This window comes from Nestor notabilis, unplaced genomic scaffold (genome assembly GCF_000696875.1).
Source record: "Nestor notabilis isolate BGI_N333 unplaced genomic scaffold, ASM69687v1 scaffold14950, whole genome shotgun sequence".
NCBI classification, from domain to species: Eukaryota; Metazoa; Chordata; class Aves; order Psittaciformes; family Psittacidae; genus Nestor; species Nestor notabilis.
Genome location: NW_009911712.1, coordinates 103,609 through 128,598, shown reverse-complemented (window position 1 = coordinate 128,598; position 24,990 = coordinate 103,609). Strand labels below are relative to the sequence as shown.

The following is a 24,990-nucleotide window of genomic DNA, read 5'->3' as shown; positions in this document are numbered from 1 at the left end:
GATCTGGGCTGGCCAGAACAGGGCGTCGGGAAAAACCCGGGGTGGCGCGGAGTCCTTTCTCCTGGGAGGCTTGGGTAGATTCTGTAACTACAGGACTGGGAGAGTCGGGAGGAGCGTTGGTGGAGCTGGGCAGCTGTAAAAGGGGGTTTTCAGTTAAGAGATTTATTCCCCCCCCCCCCATCGTTGGGCTCTCGACCCCACTTCTCTGCCCTTTTGCTTACAGAGACTCCCAGTCTCATTGCTGTGTAAGCAGAGAGAGCTTACCTGCCAGCCCTGTCCCCATCCGTCCAAACGGGGCTGCGCTCGTCAGGCAGGGCCAGGGAGCTCAGCGGGGTGGCTGTCACAGGTGGGGTGCTGGACGGCAGGGCAGGAGCAGCAGAGCTGTAGTCTTCAGGTGAGGACGTTTAACTAACGTGCTGTCCCTACAGCCATCTACAAATGAAACTTTTTCTAGCCAAACCTCTCTCAGAACAGAAGCAGAATACCTTGGGTAATAGCCTTATGTTTACTTATCTCTGTGTGTGTCACTAACGTAAGTAGCAAAGTCATATTTTTTCAAAGCTGCAGGAATATGTGTTTAATGCTTGTGAAAATACACTGTTTCTTGAGGAAAGCCTTTAGAAAACACAAGGGAGACCCTGGAGCCCAGACATGTTCAAGGACCTTGACTGACATTCCCGTTTTTATTCCCTTCACGGGGCTTGGATAGCAAAGTCCAATAGACTTTGTTTCAGCTACTTCTATGCTTCTGCCTTGCAGAGGTATTCAGGAAGGAAGGGACAAAGCTTGACTGATACTTCATTAAAATCAAAAGTGTAAAGATGAAAAATTAGTTATGTCCTTACTACTTGCTTGTACAAAAATAACTTCGGGTTCTTTAATCTAGAAATTTTTTATCGCTCTGATTTGTGACAGCATTCCTCTTAAATGCTATTTTATCTGATAGCCATATCTCCACTAATCTAATTTGGCATGAAGGAGGATGTTTCTGTAAGTAAATTATAATATTCTTGCCAGAAATAAATTTAGCAGATGTGTAGCCAAGCGGGTGAGACTGTGGGTTAGTTCCTAGAACACTAGTAGGGAGAAGGGAAGAAACCAAAGTAACTGTATGAGTTTAAGCCTTGCATTGTGATAGCTGAGGTCATCAACTGCATGCTCTGCTGTGTTCCCGTGAGTTGGTAACTGTGGACTTTGGTCATTTCTGTGTGGTCTTGCGTTAGTATGTTTTATCGAAGTGCATTTCCCTAAGGCTTGTTTCATCTCTGGGAAAAAAATGTTTGGTTGACAGTTCACAGAACTGTGCTGGGCAGGTCAGAAAAGAAAGCAAAGAGGAGGTAGTTCCCAGTGCTGTGAGTCTGTGTTACTTCTGCATGGGCTAATTGAATCATTTCAGGCTTCCTGACATTATCAGCTTAGTTCTGGCCACGCCGTGGTTTGAAGAGAGACACCCTTCCCCAGCTTCCTTTCTGTCTTTCCAATTTTGGATTCCAGTTGGGGGAGGGAGGGCATGTTGCACAGCACAATGCAGCTCTCTAGCCTCAGGCCTGATTTCTCTTTCCTGCTTATCTTCTGTTCTTGAGAGCCAGCCCCTGATCTCACCTGGGAAAGAAAAGCTGGAGTTGTGGGGCTTTGCAGGAACTGCTGCCTCCCTTTGGAGAAGGTGATGCATGAATTACTTGTGCCCACACAAGGCCACACTCCCAAGGCAGTTTGCTGATTACATTGCTGATGCTCTTTAAAACAAACTTCTTTTATAATTTGAATAGCAATATTAAAAACTGGACATTGGGGGTGAGGGTTGGAAAATAACAACCTAAGAGTTGGCAAGTGAGCTGTATTTGAATTACTAGCTGCATGTGTCTCTTGATCTGCTGGCCACTCAAATGCGGCCCTAGATAGTTTGTGGTGATCTCAGTATGAAGTAGCTGTGCTGCTGCAGTGCTGTGGGTTTGTTCTGCACACACGTGGAGAAGAGGTATCTGTGGCCTGACGCTTCGGGTGTCAGCTGGAAACCTTTCGTTAGAGCCCTGTCAGCAGCATTGGCTGGGACTGTCTTTCATGTTCTTGTGCTCTTCAGTGAAAACCTGGGCTCTCTAAACCTGCCAAAAATAAATAGGGCTGCCAAGGACTAATTAGTGATCAAACTGTAACAGGCTTAAAATTGGTGAAAGATTTAAGTGTGTAGTGTCCTTTGCAGTACTTAATTTCACTAAAGGTGGCATAAGCTGCAACCATGTAAGTTGCAAATGGCATGAGCTGCTAATTGCTTAAAGGAAAATATAGCATGTATCTATGCTGAATTTGTGACTCGGTAAAGGATCGTGGGCCTCGCATTCCTCCCTTCCTAGTGTGTAGGTGTTCAGTGAATTTTAGGCCAGCTTTATGTCAAGTTGACACGGTCATGCTTGCTTGTAACTTACCAGAGCTCCAGGGGTAAGTCTCTATTCTAAAAACTGAGTGCCTCCAAAATATGTTTTTAAAAGCTTAGAATACAAAGCGAATTTATAACCAGAATCTGCCATTAGTACAGAGCTGTAATGGTTTGGGGTTGTGTTTGTCCAGTGCAAAAGAGATTGTGCCATTTAATATGTAATCATTTGCAGGCGGTATGTTAATCATAGCCAAAGGGGTGAGGACTAGTGACAGCAAATTTCTTTCACTTATAGTCTCTGAGAGGTGTACATCTTGGGCTCTTCTGGGTTTAAGATTTTGCTGGCATAGTCTTGGCAACATCTCTGTGCAGTGGACGTATGGCTTATACAAGAAAAATGTCTCCTAATGGTGTGAGTTCCTTCACTTCAGAGGTTTTTTTTATCTGTTGCAATGTACGGGGCTGGGGGAGATGCGACTTTCCCTTCAGCTTCTTAAACTTTAGGTGGTGCTTGCTTTATTTTTGGTCTTCTGTTGCTCGCTTCAGTTCCTTTTCTAGTAGTGTGCTTTAAGCTGTCCTTTTGTCTTGCTGATTTACGTTGCTGAGTAAAACCAGTAAGTCTTGTAGCACTGATGGAAAATAAGTTCTTCGAGCAACACCTTTAATTAAATATTTGCGTATGGATTATCTTTTGTTATTCAAAGTAATACTGCTGTTAGAAAAGTGAACTGTTTCAGCTCCTAGAACTCAGATTAACTGCTCCTTGTAGGCCTTTGCTTTAAAGGGATCCAGACTCAAAATTGATTATGTTTGAATAGGGAGAGGGGAGAGCAGGAAAGATTTGCTTGGATTAAATTATTTAGTCAGACTTTCTTCCCATTTTAAGGAGAAGCTTTTTTTGTGCAAAAAAACCTTCAATGTGGAGAAATTGGTGTGTGCATCACAGGCAATCATGAAGTGTTTTTTTAATCCTGTAAATTATAATGTGAAGCATTTTTTAATGGTCTAAGTTAAAAATGAAGCAGAAGAACATGCGGGTAGAATAGCTTTCCTAAGATCTTCCTTTGTTGCAATGTAAGAAGCTGGATTTTATAATGCTAATGAGCAAATGAGCTATTTCGATTGCTGCTGTTGCAATTGATTGCATTGAAACTGTGGCACCGATCTAGTTCAGTATTTTTCCCACTGTGATCATTAGTTCAGTCTACTATGGGTGGAACAATGGCGGCTGTGGGTGTTTCAGCTCCTGCATAATCCATGGCTGTTCACAAAAACAATGGTTGCTCAGCCTTCTTCCATGACTGACTTCCATGACAGTGCCCATGGAGGGGATGCTTCTTGTTGGGTGTTGTGATGAGAGACGAAGGAGAAAAGTGATGACTCCAAGTCTTCCAGGAGTGTTCTTAAAACCTGGCATGTATATTGCACAGTTACTGGGCACATATTGTTGAGGCTGAGCAGCAGTGAAACCATTACCTTCATGTGCTGTGCTCTTCTTAGCATATTCAAGACTTGCTGCATTGGCAGAAGCCCCCTGAATATGTGGCTCTGCTCAGAAGCTGGGTTGGTTTGTTTCACCTGGACGGAAATGTGGCTGTAGTAAGCTGTCACAGCAAAACACTGGTTTGGCTGATGTTTCCTGGGGCCACTCAAGGAGTGTTTTGTAGGTACTGTACACAGTAGGCAGAAATGCAGAGTTTGTAGCATAAAAAAAGCAGACATAAACTGGATCTAGTGTGGAGAAATATGTAAGTGTTAAAAGAGCAAGTATGAGAAAGTTGGCACGATTAGGTGTTATGTCCTTATTTTTATGATAACTGGAGTGCATGGTGACTAGTAGAGGGTTACAAAAGAGCTGGAACCTACTGCAGTGCTTATACTGTTAAGCTGTACTGTCTTGCACATCTCTGTCATTGGAGGTAGCCAGATTCCTTTCCAAGTTGTGAACTTAAAGTCTAGTGAACTCTGGACTGTTTTCTGTGTGGTGGGAATATTTTACCTGAGTGCTAAATGATATTCTTCATCCTCTCTGCATTTCTACTCCCCTCTCATTCCTCCACAACAACAACAAATGGGGGGGGGGAACAGCCACCTGATGTTTGTGTCTGAGATGAGTAGAGTGAAAAATGCAGAAAAGCTTCTTAGGTCAGACTTTAAATACTTTAAATACCTGGGTTTGCAGGTGTCTAGCATTCATATTTGCCTTTAAAGTCCAATTGTTAATGTTTTATTTGCATTTACAGGTTCCTCTATCTTCAGCTAGGTGATGCTTCTGTGTAATGCTTGGGACAGATATGGCTAAGGGAAAATTTTTTACAATAGTCTGTAAGACCGAATCAGTTGGATAGAGGGGGACAAAGTCCATTTCTGAATTTAAGAAAAATAAAAGCTGTTGCGAAATACAGGATGTGAGATGTGGTGTACTTGGTGAGTCTGGGAGAAGTTGTGTGAAACATCCTATGGTGTGTGTGCAGCTGATGCCTTCCCCTTGTGTTTCTGGATTCTTCTACCTTTGAATTAATATTTTTAATTATGTAGTGAATATGAATAGATATTACTCTGCAAGCTTTACACTCCAGCGTAGTCTCTTATTGCACACTTGTGACATGCAGGGTTTTAGTGAGGGAAAGGGAATTTTAAGGTGATTAACTGGTGTCCTGAGTTGATATTGCTTTGTCAATGCAAAGATAAACACTAATTATAGAAGGTGATGATGGTGTTGCCTTATGGAGTGACCTCTTACTGTAAATAAAGAGGAACTGGTTCACAAAGTAAGCTATGTCATTCTTTATCTAGCCAGAGAATCAAAATTTCTGTGGCAGTATATCCATTGCTGTTCCTTTTAGGGGAAAATTTGTGTGAGCATGTAAAGTGTCTTCAGAGTACCTGCTAACATCTATTGCACAAGAATAATCATTCCCTTTGTACAGTGCTGATGGAATCAGATACCTGCACACACTTGTTGACTAACTTGGACTTCAAAGTTTTGTTTTTCAGAAGCTTTTTGAGGCAAGATAGTTGGCTGTGCTTGCTTTACAACATGGGTATTGAAAGAGATTTAACCTCAGGCCAAAAAGTCAGAAATTACATACAGGGAGTTGGGCTGGATGGGGATTACCTGTTTATTGTTTTACCTCAAGGGAAGGTACCTGAGAAGAGCCTGTTTATGCACCAAACCATTGCAACTATTGCTTCTTTTCGTTCTTGGTGCAAGTGAGAATGTCCTAGGGAATGTGGGATTGTGTTTGGAGGATGGGTGGAGTTTTAGATAGGCATGTTGCCTGAGGAATGTGCCTTCGTGTTTTGCCATTATGTCACAGTCCAGATAACTCTGAATTCATTTCCCTTATTCTTTCAGCTGTTTTCAAGATCACAATGCAGCAGAAAAATGAAAAACCACAGACAATGTTTCCTCTGGAAAAGAAGTCAGTTGCTGGCCCAGTCTAGAAGATGGACCACTGGATTTGGGGAGCTTGGGAAATACTGCTTCCAAAAGCAATTTTGCCTAGCTAAGAAGAAAAGACAGAGTGCTCAGCTATTTGTGAGCTTAAATCACAACAAACTGTACAGACGCCTGCAGTGTAGAAGGCAGGCACTTGAGCTCCAGAGCAGGTGGGCTCCTGAGGTGCCTCTAAATGCAGAAACCAATCAAAAGCCTGCCACTGAACCATACAGCTTCTTTTACAGCTTTTCTCTTACTGAGAGCAAAAAGATCCTGTCCCTATTGCAAAGCCAAAAGCCCATCTGGAAAAGTAGTAAGAAAACTCAACAATGAATTCTTTCAGAGTGAAGATCCGTTGAATGAAGAATTTGAAACTGTTGCTATTTTTAATAGCATCTCTGGCAACATCCATTATGTCTCATGTGGTACACTGGATGGTGCTGCCTTACCTGTAAATAAAGGTGGATTTGTATATAGCTGGGAGGAGAGCAATAATGGTGAGGGCAACAGAGTCCAAGTAGTTTTAAACAACTATAAAAGGAAATGCTGTTGCAAAGGGAATGGAATGGAACTTGTGGCCCCTTGACAAGTGTAAAGAGGTCCAAATTTAACCATCATACTGTAAAAAAGAGATCTTTATTTATGATGCATAAAAAACTTTCTATGGTTAGATTTCGGTATAGAATTATAAAATCCCCACAACTTCGAGCAAGAGGCAAAACCTGCAAATTGAGAAAAATCAAGCCAAGGTGGGTAAAGAAGGTTACAGGGGACCATCAAGAGACGCTCCACCAGGATTTTGAAAGTGGATTGTGTAATTGGCTTTCCTACTGGAAATCTAAAAGTAACCGTCTTTGGAACCGGTGCAGCTTATCAGATATGAACCATAATACACCCAAGTCTTTAGGTGAGGAGAATGAACCATGCACACTTGAGATCTGCCTTACGCAGGATGCGTTACTGTGTGCTGAGCCGTGTTCTGAGGAGCAGGAATCCAGAAGGCCTGATGGCAGTGCAGATGCTGTCCCACCAGAACTGCACGCTAGAGCTTCTCCGGAGGCAGAGACCTTGCAGCAGGTGGAGACTAACGGGGCTGTGGCAGAGGAGCATTGCTCTGACATTTTCGTCTCTGTGACAGGAAAAGAAATTTCACGTCAAGATGGCGCTGAATCTAATGAGGTTATGGGTGTAGATGGAATGATACCGTTGCAATCCTCCTTGCAGGATTCTGATGTCAATCATAATTTTGCTAATGGACCTTTATCCGTGGAGCTGGCACGGAAGGAGGACAGCCCTAGCCAAATGGAAGTAGAGGGCTCCTTAAACCTGGACATTTTTAGTGCAAAGTTACTAGATCACCCTTACTGTAAAAGTCCTCTTGAGGAGCCTTTACCAGAAAGCACAGGACTAAAATCCGGAACTCATAAGGGAGGCAAAAGGAACAGTCAGAAAACTTCTCGGGTGGCTGATGAGCAGTTGGCAACGTGGCTTTGTGGTATACCTTTTTACATATCTTAAGGCTTCCAGGAGTCTCTGAAAACTGCTGGATGTATCGTGGCATTTACACATTGTGTTAATTCCTTTACTAAAGCGGTTTCTTATTGTGAACTGTGAAGGGTGCTTATCATAACACTTAATGAAATGAGGCTGCAAAGAGGAACTACATGAAGGAAAGGCAAATCAATACTTATCTGACAAGCTGTTTTGAGGAATAGTTGAATAGTGCCTCTGCTTCTTTTGTTTTAGAGAATACAATGTAATTTAATTGGAATCTTTGTGGAAAACTGTTGATAAGCATTTTAAATGTCTTTTATCATGTGGTTTCAGAAGATGATATGGGGTTAAAACTTCCAGTTTTTAAATGGTTGACAATTATTGCTCAGCTTGGTTTTTGAAAGTCGTTGGTGTTCTAATACTTCCAGCCTTATCCTCTGTTCTCTTGCTCTGTCTTAGACTGCAACTAAATCACTTAATGAATCTCAGGTTTTAATAGCCAAGTATCATTCATTGTCACTTACTTTTCTGTACAAATGTTCATAAAGTAGGCTTAATGAATCTTATTAGACAATATTTTTCTAAAAAGCAAGACTAGTCTTAGCAAAGGTTCAGCAAAAAGAATGGAATTTTTTTACTTAATGCTGAGCATGCAGTATTTGATAGTCTCTCTAAAGAGGAACATGGTAAAAATAGTAATCAGTGTCTTATTTATGTATAGCAGCACACTATATGCATAGTGAGGAGCAGTAAATTAACACGTTGTGCCACCTACTATCATTAATATAATGTTCAAGTTCATTGGTTTTCTGGTAACCGAAGTCTTCCTTTGGAGAAATTTGCTTCATAGATTCCCATAAACTTGAAGCTGGTGTCAATTAGTGTTAAAGGGATTGATTGAAGTTTGACATGCTCTGATTTTTCTGCCAGCCTTTTTGTCCTTCAGTTTTGCAGTTGATCCTCTAAAGCAAAACATCAAGAAGGAGGCATTGAACCTCAAAAGATGATTTAGCTTTTCACATCCATATCCGCAAGTGAGTATGGGATGTGTTTCTCTATGACTGGTCCAGCAAGGACCAGGCAGTATATGAGAAATTAAGAGAAACTGTGGTAGCATAGTGAATGGACCACTTCTGCGATAGAGTTTTAAAGTTTGTCCAGCAGAAAAAGGCATATAGGCCTTCCATAACAGTTAAGAACCAAGATTATGTCAGGGTGGCAAAGGTTACTGTTCTCCAGGCTAATAGGTAGTCATGTTTCTGTTCATGGGAGGTGCAAATGCACCAAGCTTTCCCACACTCGATAATTTTTTTCTTACCTAGCTTCTGCATGAAAGTAGGTGAGACCAGTTTCCATTTTCTTCAGAGTTGAGGGTTCCTCCTTGAGGATTTAAGCCAAGTCTACACTACATATTCATACTGATAGTATAGCTCTTCTGAGTTTTCTCAGGTGAAAAACTATGAAAAGGAATTTAAATTTTGGTATAACTACGTACAGGAGTTCTTGTCTTTTTAGGAATGTTAGTAATTAACTGTACCCTAAATACTGTTAACCCAGCAAGAGTTGCTAGGGTTGATGCATGAAGCAGATGTAAGCATTGGGGGTGCTCTGGGATTTTTAATTTCTTTGCAGCAGCTGAACTCAGATCTTAATGGGCTGCAATATTGAGTGCATTCTGATGTGATACTGGGTATCAAACAGAGCTCCATGGTGAATCCTTTTCATGATGGGTGTCTGATCATGCACCAAGTACAAACTTTGTATTTTCCTCCTTGAGTTATTCAGTTACACCAGCTCAAGTGAAGTCAGAGCTTAGCTAGAGGACTCCCGGAGCTAATAAGTTGTAACTACGAGAACAGTCCTTCTTCTGTGTGTATGAATAAAATGCTTTTAAAAATTTGATAGGCTAAAAGAGAATAAGGTACACGTATAAGCCCCATGAATCGTCTATCTAGACTTCTAGCCAGAGTGAGAAATATCCTCCCTGTCGTAGTCTACTGAGATCTAAGGGGTAAAAGTTCTTCGGCAACAGTGTGGCAGTGTTGAGAGGAAGGTTATCTTCCCATGAATAGAGCTTCCTTGTTGTCTGATCTCTCTCTTCAGTTCTCCCTCCCTTCTGTCACACATTCAGACGTACTTGCTATACTTCACTGCTTTTCTCAGCATTTTGTGTTTTGTTTTTGGTCTCTCTCTTTTCTAATTCCTTTCTTACTGTTGTTGTTCTGGCGCTTTTTTCTGTCACATGTTTCTCTTGTCTTGCTTCTCCCTATCCTGATATAAGTCTTAGTAAGCAGAGAGCTGACCATACACTGTCCAGTGATGCTCTCTGCCATCACACCCTGGCTGGAGAAGAGTGCTGTAGTTTGGGTTGGTGTGATATTCCTGGACTCAGATCTCAGACCCATCTTTCTGTATACAGAACATGTGTTTTCTGCAGCAGTTGAAAATTAAGTTTCAGAAAGCTGGACAACTTTTTTTTTTTTTTTCTCTTATTCACTAGCAAGTGTTGAAATTCTGTTTTCCATTCTCTTTCATTCTCGAAGTAGTTTTGGATGCTTGGGTGGAATTTATGTCTTCAGTGTTCCAGTCTTGTGTTTGAGGAAAAAATAATCTATTTTATAGTTTTTTTTTTAATTCCTCTGGCATTCGTCTCTTCAGTATTTCCTACTTTGTACCTTTTGTCTCTGGTGGTTTGGCTGCCCAGTGCTTTCCCAGGCAATGGCAGGCTGACATGGCTGGCCGTGTCACCTTAAATGCTGTCCCAGGCATGCAAGGTTAAGTGAGTTAAGCTTGATGAGAGTCTGTCTGCTGCCTTTTCTGTTTGCTGCGGTGGCAGCAGAGGAACTGAACAGACGGCAAACGCTTTGCCAACCAAGTCTGCATCTGAGGAGAGTAATTTTGCATACTGTAAGGATAAGATACTGGGTTTTCAGTGAAAACTGTTGCAGAAACTGATGGCTTTTCCTGTTGCAGTAAAATTATTTAAGTTGCTAATTGAAATAGGCAGGGGTGTGGATTCCCCTCGTAGCACTGGTATAATTAGTTTGATGAATATATATGTGTGTATGGGAAGAATGGGGTCTGAGCTTTTCCTGTAAAGATGAGTGATCAAATTGCGGCTTTCTTTATTTTTGTCCTCCTTCCCCTACCCCCACTCTTATTTAATGTTGCCAATTTGAGCTCAGTTTTCTTAAATACATACTTGCCACGTGTGGCGCTGTTTGTTGGTTGTGTGTAGAATGATTGCTGCTTGTACTTGGAAGAAATGACTGCTTTATTGGAGTAGTGGACTTGGAAGGTTCTTTTATATGATTGCACTTTCATTTTTCTGATATGTTTAAAGGATTCCTAGATGAAGTTATGAAGAAATATGGCAGTTTAGTACCCCTGTGTGAAAAAGATGTCATGGGAAGATTAAACGAAGTCTTTAATGAAGATTTCTCCCATAGGTGTGTAGCACTATCTAATTCTAGACTTTGTAAAGGACAGATTGCTTGCGTTGCTACTGCACTCTCCATGTCTAACACCTACCAGAACAGAAGTCCATTTGGCGTGACCTTAACTTATGGTTTTTTTCTACCTTTTCAATCCTGTTTTAGAAAAGCTTTTATCACGAGGGAAATCATGAAGTATCGGGAAAAACATCCAAAAACCTCCACATGCAATTTCCGGGTTTTCTATAATAAGCACATGCTAGACATGGATGATTTAGCTACACTGGAAGGCCAAAACTGGCTGAATGACCAGGTCAGAGATGCTTGGTGTTTATGTGGTTCCTTACCCCTTTTTAGTGCATTAATATTAGGATATTAGTTTTTCACCTTCTGCTACATTATAGGTGGACTGTTGTTACTGTACACTAAAAGTGGTGAGCAGCTTTTACAATGGCAGCTGCAATAATAGTGGTTATGAGTCTGGAAGATGGAAGGTATCACAGCTGAACTGTTGCCTTTTATTACTATGTTGCACTATTTTGAGAAAATAGTGGCTACCCACAGAGGTGTTAGCATTTTCCCCCATCCCCAGGCATGAGCAGATAACAAACAAAAGTGAGGTGAAGCAGCAGCCTGTGGCACACAGCCAAAATCCAAAGGCGTCTGCAGTGGCCATGGCATGCACCAGTAGACTTAAATTGAGTTAAACTGCATTTCAGATTGAGGCAGACCTAGAGCAGCTAGTTACAGTCTCTCTCTGGGCCAACCACTATTAGTTCCAGAGTGCTTGTCCTTCAGACTACAGCAAAATGTTACTATAATTGCTCACCTCCTTATTGCTGTTTTGGATGCGAAGGGTCCTACATTTTATGGGAACTTGGGAACTTACTTGGGTTTTACAAAATTATTCTGTATGTATTCAACTATTTACTAATTCTTACAGATAATTAACATGTATGGTGAACTCGTAATGGATGCAGTCCCTGAAAAGGTGAGGTTTTTTGTTATTATGCAAATGTTCCTAGTGAGAGATTTCGAGGGAAGGGTGAAACATTGAATATTTCAGATACAGAAATTGAGATTTGTCTCAGTGATGATCTGAGTGGTTCTATTATAATTTGTTGCTATCTGCTGCTCAAATTTTCTTCTCTTCCTGTGCTAAAATACAGTTTTCAGTGCTGTTGCCCTTGTTTCAGGAATTTATTAGATTAGCTCTGCAGGTGATCTCTGTGGTAGGCTGATGTTACTAATGTACCTGTAGAAGACAGGTGACCTGTTTTTGCCTGTCCCATGCTCCTTTCTCCCTTAGAGCTTTCTGTCTCCAGCTTATCTGCTTCTAAAGCGCTTTTTCCGTGCCCTTGCTCACCGGTCTACTGTTTCAGCTGAAATTTCTGATGAAGATGGATTTCTGCTGAGATGGCAAAGCGTGAATCGTAGCATCTGAACCATGCACATGTGCTGCTTGCACTCACCCACCTACCCACCTCATAGTTGTGGGGGCCGTAACAGCTCAAGCTGTGTCAGCTGCCTGCCTAGTGAATGTGAATTGATGCAGAGCTGTTTGGTTCCTTGGCAGCAGTGATTCTACGAGATTCTCTGGTTTGTGCATCCTAAACAGAATGCTTACTGCTTTCCAACTTCAGAGTCTAACTGTTGGAAAAAAAATAATCAAGAAATTAACCCCCCCATTTTCTGTGACTAAATTTGCAGCAGTGGCAATTATAAAAAGCCATCTGTTTGCTGGGAGAGCTGAACAATTTTCAGGTGAGACCACAAAGGAAGAACCAAACAAAGCCATTTTTAGATGAGCCCTGCAGAACATAACTCTTAAAATCTTCAAGCTCAAAAGCAGCAGCGTTGTTGCTTTGATTGGTGGTGATGGTGATTCTTCATTAGTATTCTCTATACTTCCTGAGTGTGCGCTAGGCTTGGGGTGTTGGAGATTGTATCTGTTTGCTTGTGTCTGCTTTTTCTTCATAGTGCATAATTAAAATCCTCATGGGAGATTTTGTGCTGGTACCTCAGAATGTGGTTTTGAAGTCTGATGGCATAGCTAATGGCTGTTAGACTGTATTTTCAGATACTGAATTTTCTAACTTTTTTCCAAGCCTTCTACCACCTCTACACCAGCAGAATTGTTAAAAACAGACGTTGCAGATTTCCATTTGTACTAATCTGTTCCTGTAATTGCAAGAAGCTAGTCACAAGGAATAATAGTGTTAACCTGGAGCTAAATAATTTTTTTAATAGAAGCATACATTTTTTTTGCCATAAATTTAGGGTTTTACAAAAGTTAGTTGCATGCAAAGTATACTACATCCCTTTAGTTACAAAAGGGATGCAGAATATTGGTTTTGTCTAGAGCTGGTCATAGCAATTGAATCCAAATGACCATGGTGTTGGATTGAATTTCATAACCATTTTAATCAATTTTTAATTTTTATTTTTTTTTTAATCTCAGAGCTTCCGACAACTAAAATCACAAGTAACTCCCTTTTCCACCACCCCCACTTTGCCAGTCCAGTGTTCTCTTCCGTAATCCCTGTAAAGAACAACAAAACCTGTAACTCCTTATCCTGGTGTTTATTTTGCAAGTCCATCCCCAATAAAAAATTAAACATGATATGCCTGGAGATACAAAAGTGTAAATATAAATGCTGCAGTGGCTCACATCATAAATTAGATGTAAATAAGGCTTGCTTTATTTGCTTGCTGAAGAACAAGCAATAGTTTAGACTTGGCAGAGCCTCTGTTTGTCCCTACCTGGGTTCTGTTTCTAAACCTGCATTAAATACTGTCTTGTTACATATTGTTTTGTATAAATTATCCTGGGGGAAGGGGAATGATTGTGCATGGATTTCTGTGCTCATTCCTCCTCTTTCTGTTTTTTAGGTTCATTTCTTTAACAGTTTTTTTCATAGACAGCTCGTAACCAAAGGATATAATGGAGTGAAACGATGGACTAAAAAGGTATCCTTTAACTCCATGTCATCAGTGCTTTTGATTCTTTGAGGCTGGGTTGAATCGCTAACTTGAAATGTGGTTACAAAGTGTTATTGGCAAAGGATGGGTTTGCAAAGGAGCTATACTAAGTGGGAAGAGGTTAATAAAAATAGTCAGGTGGCATTATTCAAGTTAGTATGATTGTGTTGTGAAAATGTACTTTGAATGGCTTAATCTTCAGTGATGGTAGGTTATCTCTGTGTGTATGTTCATGCAAGCTGTTAATTTAGCTGCAAGAAATGTCTCTTGATGCTCCTGACAGTGACAGGTACACTAATCTACTGTAGAGCAGACTTAATTCTGCTTCTTCCTTTAATCTCAAACTGGGATTGTTTCATAAAATCAAATTGTTACTCCTGAGTAACACATACAGGTACTGAAAAACAGAAGTTAGAGACTCATAGTTAATAAGCCAAACTGCTGTTTGCATGAGAAGAACAGAATTCACCTTGCTTTCCAGAACCCATACCGGGTCATGGGTTGTGATACTTTCTGAGGCAGCTAATACAAAGAGCAGTGCTCTCTTTTTTTTCTTTTTCTTTTTTTTTCCTTTTTTCTTTTTTCTTTTCTGTGAACATTTGTCCTTTCTAATATGGGAGATGAGGCAAGACTAATCAAGGGCCATGTTTGAATGTATGATCTTTCTGCAGAAGCACTTACATAGCACATCTGTGAAATGTTAGAGATGAACTCATTATCCAAATATAAAGTCTATTCATATAATTTATTAAAATCTCTTTAAAGAGAGACTAAATATTGGTGTGTACTATTCCCAGATATTTCTTTAATGTTCTTTTTCTCTAGCAACACAAGTTTTGCAAAAACCCCCGAAGTGAAGTTAGATTCTGAAAGCAGAACCTATATTTCTGTTGCTGCTGAGGAGGGATGAGATGAGAGTAGGACATTTGTTCAGACATTTACACTTAAATTCCTGAGGAATCTAAAGCAAGAATGAGAACTAAGCAGTTTCTACTGAAAGGTTTCAGTAGACTGCTTTGTCCTGCAGTATGCAATTAAGGGGAGCGTGTTTCTGCTTTTTAAACAAACCAGAGTATTGTACCAGGTTTTATAAGTGTGCTCTCCTGGGATACGGGAGGGCAGAGCCCAAGAGGACATGCTCTTCTGTATCTAGCTGCAGTGGTTTCAAGCCTCCTGTTCATGTCTCACCATTCTGGCCACTGATCAGATCAGCACTCCTGCTCTGGTCCACCCTCATGTCAGCTAGCTGACTGCACTGTCTTGGTGAAGTGAATCTAGGTTGCCACCATTCTTTCTGTACATCAGGTCTTAACTAAAGACCCTTCCATCTTCTGGCTGTCTTTTTCGACTTTACTGCTACAGGTTTGCATGCTTGCAGCAATCCCACAGCTAGGGTCACATGAGGACCCTTGCATTTAGCACGGCTCTGCTGTTGCTGGACGTCGCAGAAGGTGTAGTTCATTTATCTTATTCCAGTTTTCCTTTATGGGCTTTGCTTGCTGCTGGGTGACATCTCTTTGCTTCCTTCCAAGAATGATGGATTGTTGTGTAACGAGTATGCTGTAATCTGGTTAGGAAGCAGTTTCTGCAGGTGGGAGCAGGATTGTCAATGTTTGTCACAATTGAAGTACTGTTCTGAGCAGGCTTGGCTGATAACTGCTGTGAATGCTCAGACCTTTTTGTGTCTTCAGCTTCCCAGTGTTACTTAAAGAATACACTTTGCTCTCCTACAAAGACCTGTCTTTACCAGTGCCGCAGCAATTATGTACTGTTCAAATTGCAGTGTGCTTAAAAAAAAAGGAAAGTCATGGAAATCTTCCCACAAGATGAGTTTTAGTTCAGTATTCTATTTTTGCTTATTTTCTGGACTGTACCATCAAAAACCCAGCAATTAGACACTCATTTGGAAAGGAGATGGGAAAAGGAAGATCATGAAAGGCCTGGCTTGGCTGGCTTCCAAAAGCAAAAGGGCTCATCTGCCACACAGACACTGGGGGTGTTGCATCTGATCTACTTGTTCTGTACTTTAAGACCTTCTCCCTTGTTTGCTTGCCTGTGACCGCAGTACATCTGCTACAAAGTTAAGTTCAAGGAAAGATGGATCTGCTCTGCTTTCACCCCCTACTTTCTTCTGCTCACCAAAGCATCATGTGCTCCTTCTCTGCCTTCCTCTGACAAGGCACAGAACCTGAGTTATAGCAGAGGGAGACAAACTCCATCAGCTTGCTGGTTTTGTAGTATGTTTGTAATTGCCACTGCTTTATAGAATTATAGAATGGTTTGGGTTGGAAGGGCCCTTAAAAATCATCTAGTTCCATCCATCACCCCTCCCATGGGCAGGGACACCTCCCACTAGACCAGGTTCCTCAAAGTCCCATCCAGCCTGGCCTTGAACCGTGCCAGGGATAGGACCTCCACAGCTTCTCCAGGCAACCTGTTCCAGTGTCTCACCACCCTCATAGTGAAGAAATTCTCCCTAATATCTAATCTAAATCTCTCTTCTTTCAGTTTAAAGTAATTTCCCATTGTTCTGTCAGTACATGCCCTTGTAAAAAGTCCCTCTCCAGTCAACCTCTTTAGGTACTGCTGCTCTAAGGTCTCCCTAATATCTAATCTAAATCTCTCTTCTTTCAGTTTAAAGTAATTTCCCATTGTTCTGTCAGTACATGCCCTTGTAAAAAGTCCCTCTCCAGTCAACCTCTTTAGGTACTGCTGCTCTAAGGTCTCCCTAATATCTAATCTAAATCTCTCTTCTTTCAGTTTAAAGTAATTTCCCATTGTTCTGTCAGTACATGCCCTTGTAAAAAGTCCCTCTCCAGTCAACCTCTTTAGGTACTGCTGCTCTAAGGTCTCCCTGTAGCCTTCTCTTCTTCAGACTGAATAAGCCCAGCTCTTTCAGCCTGTCTTTGTAGGAGAGGTGCTCCAGCCCTCACATTATCTTCATGGCCTCCTCTGGACTCACTCTAACAGGTCCACATCATTCTTACATTGGGGGCTCCGGAGCTGGACACAGTACTTAAGGTGGGGTCTTGCAGAAGCAAAGTAGAGGGGAAGAATCACCTCCCTTGACCTGCTGGCCATACTTCTTATGATGCAGCCAAGGATTTGGTTGGCTTTCTGGGCTGTTAGCGCCCTGCTGGGTTGTGATGAGATTCTTGTCAGTCATCACCCCTGAGAGTGTCACCTATCCACGATGCAGCTCTGATGGAAAACAGTGGTGCTCACATGACAGGAGTGTCGTTATTCAACCCAAACTGAGGCTCAATAGTATTGCCGTCATGGCTGAAGAAATCCCACTTGTTAATGTACAACATGAGCAGGATTTTGTCACAAATACAGTGGTGACTATGGTACTGTGCAGGGCTCCTAGCCAGTTTCTGTGCTGTAACTGTGTCTTTGTAAATGCTAATAAGCTTTGTATGAGATAAATATAAGGAATGTGGTGAAAGAGTGGAGCGGGTGAAAGAAGGCTCCAATTGCAGGGTGGTGGAGGGGTAACTTAGCTATGATTAATCTCTGCTGTGTTGTGCTGTGGAATTGTGTCTAATATATTGTTCTTCTTGCCAGGTGGACTTGTTTAAAAAGACTCTCTTGTTAATTCCTATTCACCTGGAAGTCCACTGGTCCCTCATTACTGTGAACATCCCCAATCGAATTATTTCATTTTATGATTCCCAAGGCATTCATTTTAAATTTTGTGTAGAGGTAAGAGTGACAGCTGTGACTGCAGAGTTTGAACTGTTTTCTTGAACAAACAACCCCTCCTTTCCTTTTTCTGTTCAGCCTTAAACTTCAGATGCAGCGAGTCTGTTGTTGTCCTGCCATATATGAAATGAGAATCAGGTTGTCCTGCTGAGGATTCTGAAGAAGAGACCTTGAGGATCACACCAGAGTGGGCAGCTGAGGCCAGATTGTCTGTTGCCTAATTAGCCTGACTGTGAAATTAGCACACACCTTTTGTGGCTCTGTCTTGTCACTCCCACAAAAAGCAGGGGCTCTAAGCCAAGTGCCATAAGGAAGCAGACAAGCCAGAAGGAAAGTAAAGGCATTTCTTTCAACTGTTAAGGGACTCATGTTTAGGAAATGATAAATTGTGGTCCTTTTTAGGGGAGGTTGCCTGGGTGAGAGAACAAGCCTGAAGATGCTGTGGTGTTGCCCAGTGGGGTTTATGTGTTGCTGTGCTGTTAACAGCCTGTTTCCTTTCTCCTCTGTCTGCATCAGTATGGGGTGTGTACCTCTGATTATAACCCAGCAACCTTTCAAAGCTGCAACCTGAACACTGGAGTAACACTGGAGTTAAATTATTGGTTTTTCTGGTAAAGAGCAGCCAGGAAATTTTTGCTGGGACTAACGAATTGTAATGACCCTCTTACAAAAGCTAATTTTGTCAACTTAATTGCCTGCTTGATGCAGCAGCCCTCTACTTTTAACTGTCTGTAGTTTGTTGGCTTACAAAAGCGTAGTAATTATTGTTCCCAGGAGAGTTCCCAGCTAGAACTTCTGAATGAAGATACTAGTTTAGTGCTGGCATTTGCTGAGGATGAAGCTAATGTTTGTTCTGGGAGCAAGAGACCTTGTGCTCTCTAGCTTCTGAACCTGCAGCATAAAGCAGCGGTCCCTCTCAACAGCACTGGAGTCTCTTGCAATGTGGCTTCTCCCATCCTGCTCTTGGCAAAACATTTGAACTTAAATGTCTCACAAATATGAGACACTTTTATTCCTGCCCTTTCTAGGGAAAGGGGGGCCAATACCAAAAACTCCACAGTGATCCACCCACTAAAGTGATTGTTAGTGTGCTAGAGTGCGTTTAAATTGTGCTATAAAGCACCAGCCTGTTTACACAGAAGTAGAAGGATTTGCTTAACCCAAGACCATAGGCTCATTTATCTTGCTTCCTTTTCTTCGCTTGTGTCAGACTATTTTTTCCTATATGTCACTAAAACTCTCACCTGGAGCTTTGTCGATTAGCTGCAGAGCTCAAAGTGTTTTGTATTGAGATTCAAGGAGGAAAATGCTATCATATCAAATTTAAGGGTCTTGGTGTCAGCCAAGTAATCCAGGAGATAACGCATGCCAGACTGTGCTATGTGTCTCTGCATGTCTGAGAGCACTCTGACTGCCCCAGTGCCACAGCTAGCCTAGTATTAAGTATACCAGCATACAGCAACGCTGAGGGGTGTTGAAGCTTCCCTTGGTAGACCAAAATGAGCCTTGATGGTAAAAGGTGTAGTACCCACCAGAGTTCTTTACCTCTAGGTCTGAGCTCGGATCCTGATGATTAATGCTCACATGAAATTTGTCCTCATTTTCAAAAAGGATACCAGCAAAGATGTTGATTTCTCTTATTCCTTAGCCGGTGAATAATATTTTTGCTTTTTTCCTTTCCTTTTTGAAGAATATTCGAAAGTATTTGCTGACTGAAGCAAAAGAGAAGAATCATCCTGAGTTTCTTCAGGGTTGGCAGACTGCTGTTACAAAGGTAAATGGTAGCACTTCAATCCCTGGAGTCTGACTTTCTGGGAGATACTAGGAGGCTGCTTCTAAACCCATATATTTGTACAAGTAGTAAATTGGTTTACGCTGACTACGCGGAGAATGATTGAAGCAGCGCAGTTGGTTACACAGGGGAGTTAGAGCTGTGTTGCTCATTCAGCTCCCACCAGGTCTGTAGTACTTTCTGCAAGTGACCTGATGATCTGAGCCTAATCTCTGGACAATTAAATGTCTATGCAGCAAAATCTGTAGCTGGTACCCAAGTTGGCACAAGGTCAGGCACTGAATGAGCTGGATAGTCAGCTTCCTCACTTCTCCCAAACAACTGTTCTGAATTATGCCACATGGGTGGGATTTGGTGAGGGAGAGAACAGGCTAATGTTGCTGCTGCCTATATTTTGTATTTGCTATGGATAGAGGGCTTTGGTCTCCAGAGCTGTTTGTGACACACTGTGTTTGATCGCAAGCAAGCAAAGTCTGACAACTATAAAAGGGAAAAACTTGTGTGTAGTGTAAATGAAGGAATATGTGTTTTGCCTAGCCATACCATAATGGCTCCAAAGATCTAAACCAGGTCATTGCACACTAGACATACTCCCAACAGCTCCCGCCTCACACAAGTTTATTTTTAGATGCTGATATAATCATTAAACGATTCCTCTCTGTACTCGTGCACACCCTGTGCAGTCAGAGTTTGTCCTCCTGCATTCTGTGAGGTAGAAGATCTGGGAGTTGAGGAAAAATAATTACTTTTACTCTTCAAGTGCCAGAGAGATAGCAGCAGTAGCAAGTGGGACTTTTTAGCTCCATATATCAAAATTGAGCATGTTTGGAGAAATAATGAAGGTTGAAAGTTATCATTTGGGACTGCCTTGCTCAGTCCTGTTGCCTGACAACGTACCACTCATAATGTTCTTCAAGACCCTTTGGTGTGGCTGGAGGAAGAAAGCCACTGCTGGTAGCATGGGTGCTGAGATTAATTTTCTTCTAGGCCTGTATAATTTTGCTGATATAGTTTGGTCCTGTGTAAAGCAGATAATGCTGTACAAACATTTATTTAAACTAATTAAGAAGCTGTTCTGTGTAGGTCACTAAAAGACATTAAACTTGAAAGAAAGATTTGTAATTTGTTTTCTGTCCTATATTATATTTATTTTCTAAATGTTAGGTGTTATTCTAACAAGGTGTTGAGTGTCACCTTGCAAAAGTTGGGATCAGAATAAGTAATTACAACTCCAGTTTCTTGTGCTGCAGAACAGCTAGTTCTGAGAATGAGCTAACTGATCATTATGAAGAATCTCCTTTTGGACTTTAAGCAGGAGTCAGAGAATAAAAGAATAAGTAAAGATCTAACATGTCTTTTCCTGTTTCTTTTCCTTTCAGTGCATTCCACAACAGAAAAATGATAGTGACTGTGGGGTTTTTGTGCTCCAGGTAAGAGTACTGCTTTTTAAACATTAGTGGCCTATATTGTTAATATAGTAAATGCCCTGTTTTTCAATCAAGACTTTTCCTTTTCCTCAGTACTGCAAGTGCCTCGCCTTAGACCAGCCTTTTCAGTTCTCCCAGGAAGATATGCCCCGAGTGAGAAAAAGGATTTACAAGGAGCTATGTGAACGCCAGCTAATAGACTAACAGAATGCAGCCAACCTAATTTCTCTGGCATTTCTGACAAGTTGCAGCTGGTGTTTGTGTACTTGAATTTCTGAAAACTTCCGTGAATTTTGAATGATTCTCAGCTGAGTGGTGTGGCCACTTGTTACCTCAATTTTTTGACACGCTCTTTAACTGGCAGAACATAACAGAGCTGCCATAAAATATTCCTAATGTCAGTTTGGTTTTCTTATGTTCTTTCCTGTATTTAATATTTATTATCTCAGCATGCATATAGGCAAAGCATGCAACTAAAACCATAAAACTGTAGATTTGGTGCACCTTTGAGATGTAGCTAGAAATGACAAATACAGGTGAATTTGTCTGGATGCATAAAGATGCATGATATGTTTTCTGATGCAATAATGCTTTGAATGTATCAAAAACAAACAATGCCATAAAAAGAACAGGTAGAACCTATCTGGTAGTTCCATTGTCCCTGTGTGGCTGTATAATACTGAATTGCCACTTTTTAAGGTGGCTAAATTCATCTACAGGTTCAGTTTGTGGAGACCCCTTTTTTAAATAGTTCAAGTTGCTAATAAAGTTTGTTCCCATTAACATTTATTCAGTGTCATTATCAGTCTGTCCCTATACATAAAAAGCAGCCTTTGCACAAAAAAAGCTTCAGCACCTGTGTGTATAATAAAAGGTACAAAGGTGTGCAGTCAGTCAGATGGATGGTATGTTCTAATATGCTGCAGAAGTCTCCATAATGTGTGTATTAAGGAAAATTATAAAGCTGGCCCTGAAGAGTCACAGCTTAGATACTAAGATAAACTCCTTGGCTGTAACTTCAAATCTCAGATGACTTTCAGTCATTTTTCAGTTCCACAGTATGCCGTGAAATGTTACCATTTCAGCATCTCTCCCTTGAGCTCTGTCTTAAAATGAATTTCCGTCAAGCTTGTTGTCTTTAACCTCCTATTGGCTTTTGCCTTTGTTCAAATATAAATTAATTAATTTCTGCTGCATCTGCTGTTTGATTGTTTCAGACATCCCTAGTTTTCTTTGCGATCCATAGCACCAATAGGTCTGATTGGGAATAATAGCACTTGTGGTGGGTGCTGTACAAACATAAGAAGATTATGTCATTCTGCTCTGGAGGGGCGGGAGGTGGCGAGTCTGGCAGTGTTGTTGCACTGGGCAGGGATGAGTGAGAGCAGTGGATCTTGAGACTTTTGGGTTTTCACCTTGGTCTGTAAACTATGATGTGCTTCTTGCTGAAGAGAGCTACTTTTGTTTGAAGAGGCGGTTGCATGGGACTGCTACACCAGCAAATGTCTTTGCTGTGTTTTTCTGCCAAATAAAGAAGTGAGCCCAGAGGAAAACTATTTTCAATGCTAAGCATCATTTGCTGCACGGTTTCATGTTGTGTCTGTCCATAGCCCTGACTTCTGATGGAGGAAAACCATTTTAACTTCCATGTCTTGCAAATTAATTCAGGCTTTAGCTAAGCCAGGTGCAAATCCCTTCTAGATTGCAGGAGGGAGCAGGGAGAAGTGAGGGAGTGCCAAGCATAGTCAGGCTGGGAGGTGTTGTGCATGCGGTGTTGTGCTGTAGAAGGAGATCGTGTGGTATCCTTGTGTGTTCCCACTTCCCCTTGTTGGCAGCTGGCAAGGACTGGCTTAATTTAGCAAGATAAGAAAGGCCTAAAGCACTCAGATAATTTAAACAAGGAACTTACTGAATCAGAAATAACTTGAAGACTTAGATGGACGAAACATATGTTTGCCCATTGTAGGCTGCAGAACACCACACAGCATATGGTTTGTTTGTGTTTCCCTCAAGTGTTACTGATACACACAGCAGCACCTTCTTGGGGCGAGTGACTGTGAGCAATGGAGGGTGACTTCCATGAAAATTGAAACTTGGGATGTACTTTCTTATGTGCTAGGGTAGAACATGAAAGCCAGTGCTTTCATTCTTATCTTCTCTCTGCACTGCTGTCGCATGAATGGTCGAAATGCTAATGCGGCCATGTGATGCAACCAGCTGAACTGATCCAGGATAAAATTAGTGCAACCAAAAGGCTGTTCTTAACCGAGAGTAACTTCAGTGTAACTTATCACTGAATGTGTGTACCAGTGTGAATGAAGAGGGAGAATTGGGTGAGTTGGGTGGCCAGGAAGAGACATGAAAGTGATGCTAACTTTGGATGCATGCAGTAGAAGCTATATCCTCAAGTAAGACTCCCTTTAGAAAGGGAGTGAAATACAGAAAGGCAACTGCATACGCAAGTTGCTTTTATTTCCAGAACATAAGCTGGTTGGTAAGGAAGCTTGAAAGGTGTGCTGTGACAGTGTACCAGCCCAGGAGACTTGGTGCTTCAGAGGAAGACGCTTATTTTTTGTGGAAGTTGCCTCACTGATGGGTATTTTTCATTGCATCGGAATGCACTGGACCACAGGTGGTCTTTTCCTGAAGCTTTGTGCCTGCTACTGGTTGGTAGGAATCCATCTTCCTTTATATACGAGGTTGGAAGGAGTCTTTGATCGTAATCTCTTTATCAGTGGTATCAGTAAAAGCACAGTATTTCTGCGAACTTTGTGTTTAATGGGAATGTGGATGCTTTGAAACAAGTGCATATGTGTACCAGATCATTTGAGGGGAGGGGGCTTGCATGTGAATTTGCTGCCTTGTGAATTGGAGAACAGGGTGGGGAAACATGCATGTTGGAAAGTACTTCTTACGTGCTTTCTTGTCATCTAGAGGTTTGCTGACAAGTGTTACAGTTGGTTATGGGGCAGCATAGAGGAGCTACGCTTGAGTCTCCAGCTGTGAACACCCCAGTAAGAGACCTCTGGAAAAAAAGGAGGGGAAATTGAAAACAGAGCTAATGCAAGCAAAGTATGTTGGTGTAGGGTTGAAATTAATCACAGGCAGTCAGAATCTCAGATTCTGTAATGGTGTATCCTGTGAAACTGGACTAATTAACTCCTCCTTGAGAATGTCTTTGATGCCTTAAAGGAGATGGACTCCATAATCTGTAGTCATTTTACTAGTTCTTAAAACATTCAGAACTATGTAGAATGTTTTTATTATGAGAGGCACGTTTATGTGGATGTAGTTATGGCTGTTAGCTATTCCATTTAATGTCATCTTCAGAATTTCATAAATCACTCTGAACTGGTTTGGCTGATGCTTAAATTTCACGACTTGTTCCAAAAAGATTGTCTCACTGTGCTGATTTATACAAATAGTACAGAACTGGCAAAGCCTCCATCTTGTGTGCAACAAATTTAAGCTACCTGGGCTGTAATAAACTTTAAACACAATTGGAAATAAATTGCTAGTTTGCATTTTGTTTGCTTTAATCTGTAGTTTAAAATGATTGTGCAGCTGATACAAATAAAAAAATGCAAAATGTGGCCTTGATTCTGCAAGGTGAGTAGAGAGATGCCTGTTGCTGAGCTGTTAGTTACCTGAACAGTGGAGGCTGGACCTTTGTGCTATCTAATATGCTGTTGCCTCATTCCACATGGCCCTCTTGAGCGTGAAGTCTGAATGTTTCACTTTCACTGATTACCAAGCCAGACAGGATTGCAAAGAGGAGTTGGCATGGGTTGAATCTCTAGTGTAAAGCTTAACCTACCTTTGCTTTCTCAGAGTTTTGATTGACATTATCTACTGTAGCATTTATTCAAGTCGATGTGAAAATTTAAACCTTGGGAAGCGATACAGACTTAACTCCACCGAGCAACAACTGTGTTTTGTGGGTGTGTTCTTACATCAAATGAAGACCATGTTCCCATGAAGTAATAAAATTGAGTTTTACTATAAACCCTATTTTCTTTCAGCAGTTTGGTTTCATTTTAATTTTAAAAGCAACTGATGTGATGGTTGAGGGAATGTTCGTAACAGCTTGTTTTGGCATCTGTGTTATTAGGAGAAGCCTCTACAGTTGATTAGTTCTGTAACTCTGAACTGTACGCTAATGATGCTCTCTATTCTGTAGCATCACAGTGATATAACTTACTGTGGTTTGAGCAGTGACAACATACAAGATTGGAGATGTTACATACTGCATAAATAAGGGTGGAATGCTTGCATTAGACACTTTCTACTAAGGTGGCATTTAAAAAACACAAATCTGTCAACAGAACAAGTAGGACCTT

The 24,990-nt window shown here is 41.3% G+C and overlaps 1 protein-coding gene across 1 annotated transcript; it reads left to right on the top strand.

Moving 5' to 3' along the window:
- Positions 1 to 6,359: 6,359 nt before the first annotated feature.
- On the top strand, positions 6,360 to 21,841 carry SENP5 (SUMO1/sentrin specific peptidase 5). Its single transcript, XM_010016071.1, has 9 exons — positions 6,360 to 7,311; positions 10,654 to 10,759; positions 10,910 to 11,057; positions 11,688 to 11,735; positions 13,637 to 13,714; positions 17,294 to 17,431; positions 19,122 to 19,205; positions 20,603 to 20,653; positions 20,744 to 21,841. Exons 1-9 carry the CDS (start codon positions 6,360 to 6,362, stop codon positions 20,852 to 20,854), a joined length of 1,716 nt encoding a protein of 571 aa, XP_010014373.1. The 3' UTR covers positions 20,855 to 21,841.
- Positions 21,842 to 24,990: the final 3,149 nt, after the last annotated feature.